Below are 16360 nucleotides of genomic sequence, written 5' to 3'. Positions count from 1 at the left end.
GATATTTTGCTGTATTCATGTTTCTTTAAAACTTGAGTATGGATGTTACACATCAAAGTATGGATTTCGGTCTCAGAAGACCTAGCAACGAGTCTTGTACTTTCCTAGTTTGAGCTAAGTTAGGTGACAGCTGATGTAAGGCCTACTCTCTATCACCCACCCCATACACACAGGCCTTACTCATTCATACCCCTGCCCTGCCGCAGGAGGGACTGTCATTGTGGCGTATCCCAGTTGGTACCACGCCTTGGAGGCATGGGAAATGAAAAGATTCTGCTGAAAACAAAATTAGAGATGGGAGGGAGATAAGGAGAAAAAGGTTTGGTTTCTAGAATTCCAAAATAGGTTAGAAGAGGGGAGGTAGAGTCAGAAATAGAAGTTGCCCCACCACACACACACACACACACACACACACACACACACACACACACACACTGGCTGTGGCTGTACCATGCCAACATGCACACATACACAGCTCCATTCCCTAGGCTGGTGGGTTCCCAATGCATGAAAGCCTGAACAATGCCTCCTGCAGCTTACGAGGCTCACTCATCTCTGCAGGGATATCGCCCGAGGACTCCTGGAGGTGCACTGGCTTGTCTCTGACGTGACGTTCCCACCACTCAAGCTAGCCATGGGAATTTCTTTCAACTTGCTAATGCATTAGATATCGATGAACGCTGTGCCCAAACTCTATCAGGCAATCTAAGCATCACAGTATGACATTTTGTAAGCCAAGAAGAGAGTAAATTATGGCAAAAAAGTAAAAGATGTTTGATGCACAAAGGACAAATTACTCATCACGTCAAAAGTAGTTGTCAGAAACAACATACACCCATGATGCACACAGATAAAACATTTCACTAAGTGTGTGTGTGTGTGTGTGTGTGTGTGTGTGTGTGTGTGCGTGTTCCTGAGGATTGAACTCAGAGGCATTCTACCTCCAAACTACATCCCCAGCCCTTTTTTTTGTTTGTTTTGAAACAAGGTCTCTCCAGGTTGCTGAGAGTCTTGCTACATTGCTGAAGTTGTCCTCAAACCTGAAATCCTTCTGTCTCAGACTCCTAAGGAAAGGGATTACAGACATAGACATATACTACCACACCTAGCACATTTCACTAATTAACTTTGAAAAAACATAGATAAGTCTATATCAAATAAAACGTTCAAAGAACTCTAACAATCTCCCCTATTGTGCATAGATAATGTACATATATACACATGACACATATATATATATATATATGTATATAGCCATCATTATGACCACGTTCAGGATTTACTGAGTCATCACTACTTACACACTATTATAAAAATAAAAAAGTAAAGATAGTGAGTAGCAAGTTTCCAGAGTCCATAGTATACCACTCTCAATGCATTTTATTTTATCGAAACCTAATTTTCCTGAACAGAAGTGTCAAAGGTCGTGTTTTTATTAGTATCTGCAGAGTTTCAAGAAGCATTTCACAATCTGAAAAGTCTTTCTAAGGGTCACATGATCACTGGCAGAAAAAACAGAGGCCACATCCGCGCATGATTTCCACGACTGGGTCTTTCCTCCCACCAACAGGGAAGAAGGTGAACACTCACTGCAGAGAGCTGGCTCCACGTGGGTCTCAGCGGTTCGTGGTGAATCACAATTCTTTCCTCCGACTTTTGTTCTCTGGGCTCAGACTCTTCATCAGAGTCAATGTCAAGAGCCTTTTCTTTGTAGTTTTGATACAGGACTGCATTCTCTACAAGAAGAAAATGCCCGACATGTTACTAATTGCCCCTTATCACTCTGCTACTTATTCTAAACAAACCTCCATATTTGCACACTATTTGGTCTGTGGTTTAATTAACCATAGAAAAAGAGACAGTCAGATTTTGATACTGAATAAAAATGTATGACATTCCAGCTAATGCAAAGTTTTTACATCCCTGTCAACTACTCACGAAGGATAGCGAGGCCCCTTAAATCAATGTGGTTTACATTACACTGAATTTATAAGCTATGTTTCCTTCAAGCTCTATCACCATCCACTGTCTATTTAGCAAACATTAATTGTGCATCTACAGCATGCCAAGTCCTGAGAGTAAAATAGAAAAAAAAAAGACACCGTTCAAGTCCTCCTGAGCTAACAATTTAGTGAGAAAAAAAATCAAATTCACCCAGGCTACTCATTCAACTGATATTAAGAAAATACCTACTAGGTGCCAGCAACTGCTAGGCACATTTTTAAATACAACAATGAATAGAATAGATTAAAAAATTTAAAATCCCATTCTTCAGGGAGCTGACATCAAAGTGAGAGAGAATCATAATAATCAAATACTTTTAGAGTGTTTAAGAGGCAGCTGAGCCAGGAAGAAAAGTAAAACACAGAAGCACAGGGATCAGGGGAGGGAAAGGAAATGGAAGGAGAAGAATATGTGGAGTTTTTTTTGTTTTATGTTTTGTTTTGGTTTTGGTGGTACTGGGGATGGAACCCAGGGGTCTTCTACCTCCAGGCTACACTCCCAGACATTTTTTTTTTCAACAGGGTCTCTTAAGCCAGCGGAGGCTGGCTTCGAACCTGCACGATCCTCCTGCCTCAGCCTCCCAAGCGCGGTGATTACATGTGTGTGCCACCACACCTGGCTTAGAATATGTGGGATTTAAATAGGATAGTTTAGGAAGGCCTCACAGAGGTGACACAAAGCAGGTAGAAAGCAAGCTGCACATACTGGAAGGGAAAGAGCATCTCGAGAGAGGAAGAGCATATAGAAAGGCCCTGGGGCAGAGGCTTGTTTGGGATGTCTATTGTCCAAGCAGCAACGCAAGGCTGACATTGCTGGTGTACAGGAGAGAGCATGGGAGGGGAATCTAGAATCTAGAAGGGAGCTGAGGATGTGTAAAGAGCAGAGCACGCAGGGCCTTGCCTCAGTGTCATGGAAAGGATTTTGCTTTTACCACCCACGTGTGATGGCAAGTCCTTGGCGGGTAGGGGGAACAATGATCTTGCACAAATAAACACCTGCCAACTGGAAGATTTATAGACAGCTGCCCTGAGAACACAAGTCAGTAGGGTATGATCTAGTCCACAGGTCAGGGAAGTGTCAAGGAGGAAAATCTATGATCTGAAAGCGGAGAAGCAGCAGAGGTAAAGGATAAAGCACATGAAGTATGTGGACAAGCTCTGAAGTGAGAGGAAACAGAGTATCTCAGAGCACTAAGGAAGTCAATGCACTAGACCATGGGCCTGTCTACCGGTCAAGCAGGGCCAGCTGGGTTTAGAGAGATGAGCCAAACAGTCTAAATCAAACAGGGCTTTATAAGCCATGTTAAAAGACTGAATTTTGCCCTGAGAACAGAAAAATCATGTTTCTTTCGTGATGGCCTGATTGTATTTATCCTGAATGAGACGAGAACCCACTGGAAGGTAAGATTTGCTTAGATTGGAGACCAAGACGTAGACTATCTAGGAGACAGACTGAGATGCTGCTGAGTGGTCAGTCCAAGCTGGCAGAGACCAGGGTTGTGGTCCAGAGTGGACTGCTGACAGATTGGACAGAGGGCAGAGAGAGAAAGAAAGCGATGCCAAGGACATTTCTAGGTCTCTGGGTCCTACAGCTGGAAAGCAGGAGATTGGAAACACCAGAAGAGAGTCAGGTTCAGGGGGAAAGATTCTAAGTTTGATTGGGGATGTAAGGAGTTTGAAATGCCTTTCACATGCACAACAGCAAGCAAACGTCCGCTGCTTCTCTCTTTAGCCACAGGTAGTTCTGTGTACACCGTGTCTCAAGGAACTCAAGAGTCCATGAAAGACCTTACTGTTCCGAAATTGTGATGCACATGAGAAACAGCTATGTAAAGCAAGTCTCCCCCAGCCTTTAATGTCCTTAGTAAAACATATTCAGGGCACTGTTGATTCATTTCTCATGCATTCTCACAAGATCAGTGAGGGTATTATAACCCTCACTTCACACACAATGACACTAGGGCTCCGGGAGGTTAAGGTTCTTGCTCAATGCCACTCAACCAATGAGCAGAAGCAGCAGGACAGGCACCCCGCTTCACAGGTTCCCACACTGGGCCGCACTGCCTCCCTCCCAAGTTGCAACCGTGTTAGTCATTAATTGCTAAGAATCCTGCATTCTTCAGGCACGTGTATGTGAAGGGGGAAACCTAGGTCATAAGGCACGAGAAGAGACAAGACACACAGAAACAGCTCCTTATAAAAGAAAAACAACATGAAATTAATGAAGAGGTGCCCTCCGACTTTAAAAAAAAATTCCCCGAAATTTTAACCCTTTGAGACAAAGGTCACAAACTCAATGTTACATCCCAGGGTTTATAAAGCATCTCCCTGAGTGGGTATCAGGTAGATTCCCTATTTGTTTCACTTCCACAGAGTGGTGCAGAAAGAAGCAAAGGGGACTAAGAACCAGAACTGCTTCCTAGTACCATGTGACCAGCCGTGTGGCAGGGACAAGTTGCTAAAACCTTCAGAGCTTCCAATTTCCTAGAGTATAAAATCAGGGAGAGGAACCTGTACCAACTAGCTAATACACTGTGCCTGAGATTTTTCTCCCTCCATATTGTCCATAGGACAATGAATGAGTTTTTAATAAATTAGTCACTTTTAAATGCTCCAATGGAAAAAACCCATGTTTATAGAAATTACATAGGGGAATGTTTTATAATCACCCAAGGTTATAAATTTTATGACCTGAAGTAGTTGAATATTAGCTCTACTTAAAGATAGGCATACCCTTCTTCACTGTCCTTTGGGGTTGGAAAACTACAGCATTTCAAAGCATGACAGAAAGACCTCTCATTACCACTTCCGACCCTTTGAGGGTAGTGGCTTGAAGCCTCCTTCTTTGTGCTCTTCCAGTCGGCTGACACTTGACCCATCTATTTACAGACAGTCCACTAATCTGATTAAGGTTTGAACACCTGGTACCAGTTGCTTTTGTTTTTGAGAGCCTTAAAAAAATACTATATGGGTTACAAATTCTTAAGAATATGTTTTGGTCATTCAGGAGAGGTATATTTCCCCCAAATTAGAAACTTAATAAGGAAATAGGAAATGGAGAATTATGGGGGAAAGAACATTACGCCAAAGGAAATGTGACCTAAGGAAATATGACTTAAGAACTAAATGCCAACCTCAGAATTATTAACAAAAAAGCTAGAATTTTCTCTTATTTTCTGTTGTTAGAGATGAAGATGGTGCCAAAACAGAGAACTAAAAATCCTACTAACTGGAAAAGTTATCAGCTTATAAAAAAAAGTCACTAATTTTATTCACCGTTGGATAAAAAGTTAACTTAGCGCAGAGGTTTGCAATGTATTATCTGGGAGGAAGTTGGACATCTTTTTCATTTCCAATGTTTTTGTTACTGAAGTTGGATTTCAACTTCTAATTGATATTCCACATTGAAACTGTAATAAAAGTCTGGAAAATTAAATGCTTACCTTCCCCATCAAATGTTCCTTGTCCTTTCAGCATTTTTTTCTATGAGACAAAAAGGGTGAGAGAAGAAAAAAAGCAAAGCAAACTATGTATGAATGAGCCAAGTAGAAAATACAGCTATTTTAAGTAAAAGTTATTTCTTGTTCTATAATCATTAGATTTCTGAAAGCACACAGCACATGATCCCTAGAGCAGTATTCTCAGATGACAAGTCACTGAAATAGTGAAATAAAATGGACACTGCCCCCAGCACTCCATCAAAACAGACTGAGAAAACCTCCAGCCACTAACAACTAAGGTCCTTCCAGTACTTGTGATTCACCACCACTGTCAAAAGGAACTCTGCTATACTTGCAGAGTTGAAAAAAATGCACGGGCGATGTTATGTAATGTCTTTTCTTTAAGATCATAGGTTCTAAAATAAAACAGGCTTGCTTGTCTTACATATGTGACAGTTATATATATAGGCTGGCTCCAGTTCTCTGATTAATCAAGAAAAAATGTGGCTGCCAAAAGGAATCCTTGCCCTATTGCTGAAATCTGTTCTGTTTTAGGAGGAGGCAGCATACACACTATAAAATATCCCTCTTTAGTTTCTCCCTATTCCTTTATGTCATATTTGACAATATTTTAGGAAGTGAAACTCTTGGGCCTCTATCAGGGAGTAAGGGCCACATTCCTAAATCTGAAGTTCTAAACTACCAATGTGTTATGCGCATTCAAGGATTAAAGTGCATAAAATAGGAACAAAATGCAACCAAATGCCGGGAGTGGATCCCTGTGCTTGGGAGGCAGAGACAGGAGGATCACGCAGGTTCAAAGCCAGCCGCGCACGCTGGCTTAGGAGACCCTGTTTCCAAATTAAAACAAAAAAAAATGTAAAAAAATAGGTCTGGGAGTGTAGCCCGGAGGTAGAAGGGCTTCCAGGAAGCCCAGTACCACAAAAAAAAAAAAGAAAGAAAAGAAAAGAAAAGAAAAAACAATGCAACCAAATGCCACGGTGACAAAAAAAATCAACAAAATAAAGGGAAAAATACTCTTTGGTGATTGTAGTGATTAATTTTAGTGATTAATTTTAAAATTGTCATTTTACCTGAATGACATCAATTATGTGATCACCATGCCAAAAATAAAATTAAAAAGTAGAATCAGACAATGACAGACAAAAAAAAGGGGGGATAAGCATTTTCCTGTGTCAGCTGTGATAAACTAATAATAGGGCTCCCAGTGCCACCTCTAAACAAATACCAGGCAACCTGGCCACCACTGACAAAAGCCCACATCTAAGCATGTCTACACCCTCTATGGCTACCTGTATTTAAAGGGCTCAGGACTTTTCTGCCAATAATACAATAATACATATCTTCCTTCTACCCCTACATGTTGCCTGAGCTTGTAAAGTTAAAAGTAGCAGGAACTTTACTTCCTTCTTCCTAACTGCACTGAGCCCGGCTGAGCCTGCTTGCAGCAGGATGGGCAAGACCTGTATGTGCTCAGGTATCAGGGGCAGACAGAGAACCAGAAAAGAGTAACTACTTCTGGTTTCGCCCCTGTGCCTCCTCCCTACCGGACACCCTCTCTTTCTGCATAATGAAGCCTGGGCCACACTCCTGGCCACGCTTACCTTTATCCTTCCAAGGCTGGCAAACTTCTCCCTGTCTTCCATCACTGCCTTCAGAACCGGATGAGACATCCTGTTCTTCTTCTTTGAGCTGGTGGGACTGTCAACGTCAAAGCCACTGACCACGGCCCTGCGATAGGACGTGGACCGCAAGCCTCGGCGCAGAGACCCGGGGCTGTCCAGGTCGTTGTCCACCTCGCCTTCCTCCCCTCCTGCGTGGCCCAGGGGTGCTCCGAGACCCTCCACCATGCTGCGCACCTTGAGGAGCCTCTTGTGGGGCTCCGTGCTCTGACTGCTGGACTTACTTAGTTTAATTTCCGAGGCCAGGCTTTTGGGGATGATCTGCTGCTTCCCCACTTTGAGGGCAGCGGGGCTGTTCGTGCTCAAGACCACGGGAGACTTCTCGGAGACCTCGTTCTCCTGGGAGGGAAGCCTTTCGAGGGGGAGTTTAGATTCTGAAGGTTTTTTGGGGAGCTCAGGAGAGAGTCCTGAAGGTCCCTGGTCCGGGTCCTTAGCCATTTGACCGGAGTGCAAAGCGGAGGCAGGAGAATACCTTTTGGAGTCCAGGCCATTGGTGCACCCGACGGGGTCCCGCTCTGGTATGCCTGGGGCAGGCGCTCTCGGGGTGCTGGGGGTGCGCGGCTGTGCGGGCGAGGACACCGTGCCATTGGCTGGGGGTCTCGGGGAGCCGCCGGACGCCGCCTGGGGGATCCGCGGTGAGTGGGGCCGGCGGGGTCGCGGCGAGGCTGCCCTGCGCTCGGGAGGGACGGCCGGATCCCCGGGAAGGCACGGGTGCAGGGGGTCCTCCAGCGGGAAGTCGGTGATGAGCAGCCCGCTGGGGCTCTGGTAGGACCGGGGCCTGGGCTTGCCGCAGCCGGGCAGCCGGGGCGGAGGGGTGGACCGCCTTCGCCACAGAGGGGTCAGGCCGTGGCTGGTAAGCTCCACCTCGCCCTCACCGTCCATGGCGGGTCCCGCCGAGGAAGAAGCAGGGTCGGAACTTCGCCTAGGGCAGCTGGCACGACGTGCAGAGGCTCCAGCAGAGCGGGAGGTGTGGGTCCGAGACGCGGGGTGCAGTGCTCACCCTTCCCGGGAGAAAGTAGTGCCGCCTGGGCTCGGCCCCGGGAGATACCCGCTGCACCCGCGCCCAAGGACCGCACGCGGCGAGCGCGCCAACAGCGCACCGGAATCCGGCCGAGGCTCGGGAGTTTCGGGACGCGTTCAGCGTTCCTGGGAACCTCTTCGCGGGACGCTGCCCTCCGCCGCCATTGGCCGCCCGCTGCCGTCGTGGATCCCCGCGCCCGGGCCGCCGGCTCCAGAAGGATCTGGCTTTCGGGCCTGCAGAGCCGGCGCCGAGCGGCGACCACCACCCCGTGGGTGGCCCGCGGCCGGGTCCCTGCGAGCCCGCTCCTACTCCAGTCGCGGCCGCCCGCGGCGTCGGCCACGCCCCCAATTCCAGCCACGCCCCCAACTTCGATCACGCCCTCTGTTCCAGCCACGCCCATGTTTGGCCCCGCCCACTCCGGGCCCGCCTGGGACTTCCTGTGCCCGCGCTCACAGATTCTGCTAAGATACTGTGCCTCTGATGCGCGCACCTGAGCCGGTCTCGGGCGTGGGAGCTCTAGCTGGGAGCTGCTGGCTGGCGTCGGTGGTGGGCGGCGACTTGTGGAAGAGCGGGTGGTGGCCGGCAGTTCGGCGCGAGAACGAGCGTGGGAACTTTGCAGAAGTGCAGCTTAGAAACCCTGAGCCCTTGGGGGGAATCTATGTCTGAAATCCTGAGCGGGCTGCAGAACAGGGCTCCTGGAAGGCCTAAGCAGTGCTGGGAGCTGCAACGCGGAGGGAACTGCCGCTCAGCACTCGGGTGGTCCTAAAACACAAATCTGATTATCTCATTCTGCTACTTAAAATGCCTTATACCGTCGGCAGATTTGCTTGTTTGCACCTACAGTGTTTCTGGAGGCAGGCGAGCCCGCAGTTGTGCGGAGGCCCACTGGGTGGCTAGGAAAACAGGAGGGAGCGTTTGCCTTTAATGTAATCTTCTGACTTTGCAGGCTTTAAACCTTAAAAGTTGCCTAGTACAAATAAATGTAGCTTAAAACACAAAAGAAACCAACGCCAGCACCATGGAGCACGACTATAATTCCAGTACTTGGGAGGCTGAGACAGGATTGCTAGTTCATCAGCAACTTAGAGAGACTGTTTCAAATTTTAAATAAATAAATAAAGTTAGGTGTATAACTCAGGGGCAAAATGTCCCTGGGTTAGCTGGGCATTGTAGCGCTTGCTTGTAATCCCAGCATTTGGGAGGCTGAGACAGGAGGATCACGGTTTGCAGCCAACCTCAGCTACTTAGTGAGTCCCTTTGCAACTCAGTGAGACCCTGTTTCAAAATAAAGAATAAAAAAATAGGGCTGGGATGTAGCTTGGAGGTAGAATGCCCCTGGGTTCCATCCCCGATACTGAAAAAAAAAAAAAAGCCCCTGGTTCAATTCCCATTAGCCCCCTCTCCCCAGGCCGTGTGCGAACACACACACACACACACACACTTAAAATAAAGAAGAAAAAGCTGTTTCCAACTAAACATAGAATAAAATTCAAACCCCTTGCCATAGGTTCACAGGCCCTGCGTGAGGGGCCTACCTCTTCAGCCCTAGTCCTCTAGGTTACTTCCTCCTCCTTGGTCCTTTGGCCCTAGGACAATCACTGTTGTAACATCGTGACCTTCTGACCTGTCTCTCCATCCAACAGGCAGGCCTTCCTGAAGTAGACCAGTGCCCCATTCATTATTCCCAGACACCTGTTGGGTTCCTTGTCTGCCCTTACCAAAATTCCTATTTGTGTGTGTGTGCATATGCATGTGTATGTGTGTGCTTATGTTTACGCTATTCTGCCCTTACACTAATCTGCAAGAGGGCAAGGGCCATATTTGTTTGCCCTACATAATCCAGGCACATAGTAGACACTGAATACATGTTTGTTGAATGAGTGAATGAATAGCAGGAATGAAGTGAGGGCCGTGACCATTCCTCCCACAGTGCTCTGTTGCCAAATAGTAGAAAGTTGGCTGTGTCCTGGCCAACTCCTGCTGTGGGACAACAATAAGGCAAACTTGAAAAGACAAATGATTTTGCCCATAAGATCTGTGTAATTGGTTCTGGTAGCAAGACATGTGGGCCCTTCTCCAATTTCTGTCTCATCATTCATGTGTTCAATAGTGAGCATCCCCTCCCGCCCCCATGTGCAAGTTATGCTTCTCGGTTTGGGGCTTGGATTCTCCCCAGATCAGCGAACACAGTGCCTCAAAATATTAAGAGGCAATCTCTGAGTGCTAAAATGAAAGTCGGTGTTTTTCACGATGTTCATACTTTTCTGTATTTACCAAAACTCTACAATAAATGTATATGAGGTTCATTTAATATATTAGTACAGTAGTAATGTATTAGTAGAGTAGACTATTATAGTCTATTAGTTGGAGATGTTTTTTGTAAAATAGGAAAAAATGGCATCAAAACATTTTTTCTTTTTTTTTTGTTTTTTTTTGTTTTTTGCAGGTCTGGGGATAGAACCCAGGGGGCATTTGACCTCTGAGCTACACCTCCTGCCCTATTTTTCAGTCTTTATTTTGAAACCGGGTCTCACTGAGTTGCAAAGGGCCTCACTAAGTAGCTGAGGATGTCCGTGAACCGTGATCCTCTGGTCTCAGGCTCCCCGAATGCTGGGATTACAAATGTGCGCCACCACGCCTGGCTCTCAAAACATTTTTTAAAAAGAAATTTCACCAAATATTTTGGCCAGAAGGATGGCTGATTACATACTTGGACACTTTTTAAAATTTTCTAAATTACTTTTATATTGGGAAAATATAGTAAAATTGGTTTTCAAAAATGCTTGGCTAACGGCAAAGAGAATGTTTCTCTAATTCCTTGGCTTACCTTGTAAAGCTTTAAATGATGATGTGAGAAACTGGCTTCTCTTCAAATTTGTTGGTTCTACAAACAAATGTAACTGATGTTTGTGAAGAAATCACAGGCTCTGGCTCCCTCATTCCTAAGCAACAACATAATACCCACCATAACAGCCAGATACTCACCAAACAACAAAAGCAACCAACACTATGCTTGGGGCCGCCAATGGGGGAAGTCTGGAATACACAAACCTGTTTTCTTTGATTGCAGATATCACTAAGAAAGGATAAGATCCACTAAGCTATGGCTGAATGTGTTATCACATAGAATGTACTTTCTGGAACAGTACTTTAATACTGGAACATCTATTTTAGTAGGATGCTTATATAGAAAAGGAACATATGAGCAAACTAAGTTGATTAAAGTTCTATATGTCAGGGCTAATTCCTCGATCTTTTCTCATGCAGAGCCTTAGCACATGTGATTGTTCACACACTATCTTTGATGGTGCGGCACTGTATCAAAGGTTGCTGCAGTATTGTTTCTGGGGTTTTCTTCCTAGCTAATGAAAACCTTCCACAAATTCTATGCTGTCACTATCCTAATTGACTAAAATGTAGTTGCCTTGTTCCAGCGACATGAATACTGCTACAAGCTACGTAGTTCCTCTATTAATGGCCAAAAGAAAGTTTCTGCAAAATTATGATTCCAGTCCCTGGAATCATAAGTACCAAGCACTGCATGGTACCTGACCTGCTTACATCAGCCTCTTGTCGCTTGGCTTTCAACTAATCTGACGCACGTGGCCATTTCTCCTGTTTACAGTTGCATTCCTAAGTATGTGTCTTTGATATTTGTGGTACTAAACTGTTCACAACTTCATAGAAATGATGGCAGTGCAGAGTTATTACCATGTTCACAAATACAGAGGTGGTACCATGCAAGATGCCAGCACCCTATTATCATCTCTGTCACCTGGCCAATGGCTATCTATTTATTCTTAAGACAAATAAGTTTGAATTTCAGCTTCATCTATTAGATAAAAAGATTTAAATATATGTATTTTTAAATAACAGACAATATTTTAATATTTTTACTTACAAATCGATATGAAAAAGAATACAACAGAAAAAAATAAGACAAGCGAGAAAAAGGATTGTAGAGAAGACATGAGTGCCCGCTCATCAAAACACATTCAACCTAAGCAATAAAGATAAAATGTAAGAAGGAATGAGGTAGCAGCTTTTCATCCATCAGTTTGGCGAATCATTTTTTAAGGCATAACCCACTGTTAGTAAAAGTACAAGTAAAAGAGAATTCGGAATTATTCATGGTAAGAATGTAAATCGGTACAACTTTCTGGAGAACAATTATGATACTTAACCAAAACCTTGGAAATAAATCTTCAGCCTGCTAATCCCACCCAGAAAATTTAATCCTAAAGAAATAATCCTTGATGTGTGCAAACAGTATGTTCAACAAACCATTTCCCTCTTTTGTGTATGTGTGTTGCTAGAAATTGAACTCAGGGCTGTTCTACCTCAGAGCTACACCCCCAGCCCTGTTTTATTTTTTTTTTATTTGAAACAGAGTCTTGCTAAATTGCTGAGATTCTCCCTACAATGCTCAGGCTGTTCCTGAACCTGCAATCCTCCTGTCTCAGCTTCTCGTGTACTAGGATAACAGGCATGTGTCACCACACCTGGCTTCATTAAACATCTATGATGGCAAAACTCTAGACGAACTAAGTGTGTATGGTAGGAGAGTAGTTTACCATTATGTTCAATGAAATCACCAAACACTGTAGCAGAGATAATATATAATTATTAATTCATAGGTCAAAAGAAAAGCCTGGCTAGGTAACTGCACAAAAAACCCACTTATAATTAATTTCCCTTATCTTCAAGAGCAAAATACTAGAATAAAATCTGATGTGTGTGTGTGTGTGTGTGTGCTCATGTTGCTGGGGGTTGAACCAAGGACATTCTACCCCTGAGCTACATCCTCAGCCCTATTTTAACTCTACTCTTTCTTCTTCTCCTTCTCTTTCTCCTTCTCCTTCTCCTCCTTCTTCTCCTCCTTCCTTTTCTTCTTTGTCTTCATCTTCTTCTTCTTTCTTGAAACAGGGTCTAGTTTGATAAGAGTCTCACTACTTACTGAGGCTATCCTCAAACCTGTGATCCTCCAGTCTCAGCCTCCCAAGTACTGGGATTAGAGGTGTGTGCCACCACAACTGGCAAATTCTGTTATTTCTAACTCTAGGATAAAGAAGTGGGATCACAATGAGTAAAGAGTTAGGATTCCTGGAATGTAGCCCAGAGGACTCGTAGTGGCTGCAGCAAGGGAAGTCACAGGAAGACTGGATCTGAGGGGCTTATTTATTTTCTTTCTTTCTTTATTCTTTTCTTTTTTTTTTTTTTTTTTTTTTTTTGGTGGTACTGGGGTTCCTGGAAGCTCTTCTACCTTCAGGCTACACTCCCAGACTGATTTTTTTTTTTTTTTTTTTTTGGAAACAGGGTCTCTTTAAGCCAGAGAAGCTGGCTTCGAACCTTATGCGATCCTCCTGTCTCTGCCTCCCCAGCGCAGGGATTACAACCGTGCACCACCACACCAGGCTAAGGGGCTTCTTTCTTGCTCCAGCCCTTGAGTGCGGCGTCCAATCTTCTTATCCAGCACCACAGTAAGAATGACTCACACCTGACAGACTGAACCTGCACGGACACCATGTTATGTTTAATGTGGAGTCAGCTTTTAACCTCAGGTTAATGGTGAATTCACACGTGGAATTCTAAACAGGGTCTTCGTCTTTGGGGGTGGGGGGAGAGTGGTTTGTGGGTGCTAACATCACTGTTGTCCTTTGGTGATTTTCTTCCAGAGTCCATTTCCCTTATTTTCTGTCCTTTCTTGGATCCTGCTCTTTCTCTGGATTAACAAAACAGCATGTAGAATCACAATTCTTATCTCATGAAGTCTGATAAGTAATTTGGACAAAACGGTGTCTTAATATGCCACACTGTTCCTTCTGTGTGAAGAGTTTGGTATTTGCAAAAGAACTCAAGATAAAACGATTTTCCAGGTAATGCTCTATCAGAAATCACGTGTGGATACTTAATACCAGCCGGCATTTTTCAAGTTTTCTCCCGCTCAGGTTTGCTTGGAAGAAATCCAGTCTTACCTTTCTCGGCCAGGAGAAATACCTGACATAAATTTAGCCTCATGATTGCTTGGTTCTATGTTTACCTAGACATTCCGGCATTTGGCACAAAAGACAAAGCTTTTTAGACATGTTTTTTAAACTCAGTTTTGCCATAGATTTTAAATTGAAAGAAATGGTAAGAGAGTCAAGCACTCTAAACCATGCACATTTGGGCTCACTACCACGCTGCTCTCACCAGCAATCCTAACAGAATTTGAAAAATGCTTTCCAGGGTGGACATCTGCCACCTAGCAACCACTCTGAAATGCTTCTTGCACTGACCCGAGGCTACTCGAGATGCCTAGTTTTGAAATTGGTGGGATGCTGTGCTTGTGTATGGACCACAGCATTGAAGGGAGGATTAGAACTTTGTTTTTAGGGCAAAGACATGCAAATGGTGAAGACTGTTTAACTGCTGAATAGATTTCTGAATAGGGTTGGCAGATTAAATACACATGAAAGTTGGCATCGGATATACTGCACTAAAAAAATTATCTGTTGTTTATTTGAAATCCAAATTCGACTGGGTGTACTGTGTTTCTATTTACTAAATCTGGCGACCCTATTTTGGAAAGACTTTTGTAGTGCAGAGCAGAGGAATAACTGTGGAATATTCATCAAGCGTATTAATTCTATCCCCCTCAAGGCCCCTGCCATGATGGACCTAGCGCACCTTTCTCACAACACTGGCTATTGGGCTTGTCTAATAGTTTGAGGCATGAGACTGTAGGTCTGGGCAGGGCAGGACCCACCAGAAGGGGGGAAGAAATCACTCCAAAGTTGGCACTCAGGAAATTCATTATTTTTATTTTTGTTTTTATTTTTTAAGCTTAGGATAGAATGTTATTAAAATCAGGCACAGATAGTTGGATGAATTCAAGTATTTCTGCTGATTGCAAAAGAACCAAGGAAGCACTCGTAAAGACTAGACGGCTGCACTTTTTACTTCAAACAGTTGCTTTACATAGAATAATTTAATGTGCCAATTAGAATCCAATTTTTCTTGTATTGAATATTTTAAATGCTATCACTTATGCACTCAAGAACAACTAAAAGAAGTATAAACTCAAGAGTCATTTGTGTGTGTGTGTGTGTGTGTGTGTGTGTGTGTGTGCATTTATGTGTGTTATTAGGGATTGAATTCAGGGGCATTCCACCGCTGATCTATACTCTCAGCCCTATTTCACTTTTTATTTTGAAACAGGTTCCGGTTAGGTTGACAAGGCTGTCTTCAAGCCTATGATCCTCGTGTCTCAGCCTCCCAAGCACTGAGATCAAAGGTGTGCAACACTATGCCTGGCTTCCAAGAGTCAATTTTTATCCATAAAATAGTAATAAATTATGTCATAAGTAGATAAAGCAAGTCTTCATTTTTATCTACTTAAATAGCATCCAGGAAGCCGGGTGTGTTGGCGCATGCTTGCAATCCCAGCATTTGGGAGGCTAAGATTGGAGGATCGCGGTTCGCAGACAGCCTCAGCTATTTAGTGAGGCCCTTTGCAACTCAGTGAGATCTTGTTTCCAAATAAAGAGTAAAAAATAGGGCTGGGGGTGTAGCTTGGAGGAAGCTTCTGGGTTCCATCCATCATACCGAAATTAAAAAAAAAAAAAAAAAAAGTGGCATCCGGGAAATTTAAACAAAGGAGAAAGCAGGCAAAGAATGAACTTGACCACATAAGGGTAGCATTATGTCGTAGAGTGCACTGGAATGTGGGAAGGGCAGATTTGTTCAGAAATCTGGGAGGACTTGGAAGAGGCCCTGCAGAGCTGACTTCGATTTCTGAGAGGGTGGAGGCAGGTGTTGGAGCCCTCTGTCTAATTGTGCACTCTAAAGCCTGGGCTGAGGTGGGAGGCAGTAGCCTGGGATCCACGGGAGGGCACCCTTATCTCCAGGGAATACTGAGCCAGGCCCAGCCTGCTTGCACCAGCCTGGGGAGCCAGCCTGGGGTCACAGAGGCTTCGCCAACTCCCTGCCCTTCCAGCTTCCCAGGTCACTTTGCTGTCAGTCTAAATGACAGCCTCCCCTTTCCACAGTCTGCACCCCTCCTTTATAACAACCCAGCAGTACAAAATAGTTAACATATGCAAGGCACACACAATCCCCAGGTATCTGCACGTGATTGAACACTTCCTAAAGGGCACACAAGAAGCTACTCACTGTGGCTGTGTGGAAGGAGGAGGACTGATGGGGCTAAGT

At 44.6% G+C, this 16360-nt stretch overlaps 1 protein-coding gene across 1 annotated transcript in view; it reads right to left on the bottom strand.

Annotated features, from left to right (window-relative positions):
• ARHGEF26 (Rho guanine nucleotide exchange factor 26) overlaps positions 1-8028 on the bottom strand; it is a gene marked incomplete at both ends in the record, with an annotated part of 104361 nt that extends 96333 nt beyond the window's left edge. The window contains 3 exons of the mRNA XM_080696084.1: positions 1591-1736; positions 5447-5486; positions 7069-8028. Coding sequence (XP_080552210.1) covers positions 1591-1736; positions 5447-5486; positions 7069-8028 — 1146 coding nt within the window. The remainder of the gene's footprint in view (positions 1-1590; positions 1737-5446; positions 5487-7068) is intronic.
• Positions 8029-16360: the final 8332 nt, after the last annotated feature.

The sequence above is a fragment of the Muscardinus avellanarius genome (genome assembly GCF_963383645.1).
Source record: "Muscardinus avellanarius genome assembly, chromosome: 5".
Taxonomy (NCBI): Eukaryota; Metazoa; Chordata; class Mammalia; order Rodentia; family Gliridae; genus Muscardinus; species Muscardinus avellanarius.
Note: the sequence above shows the minus strand (reverse complement) of the source record. Positions and strands in the feature narration are given on the sequence as shown.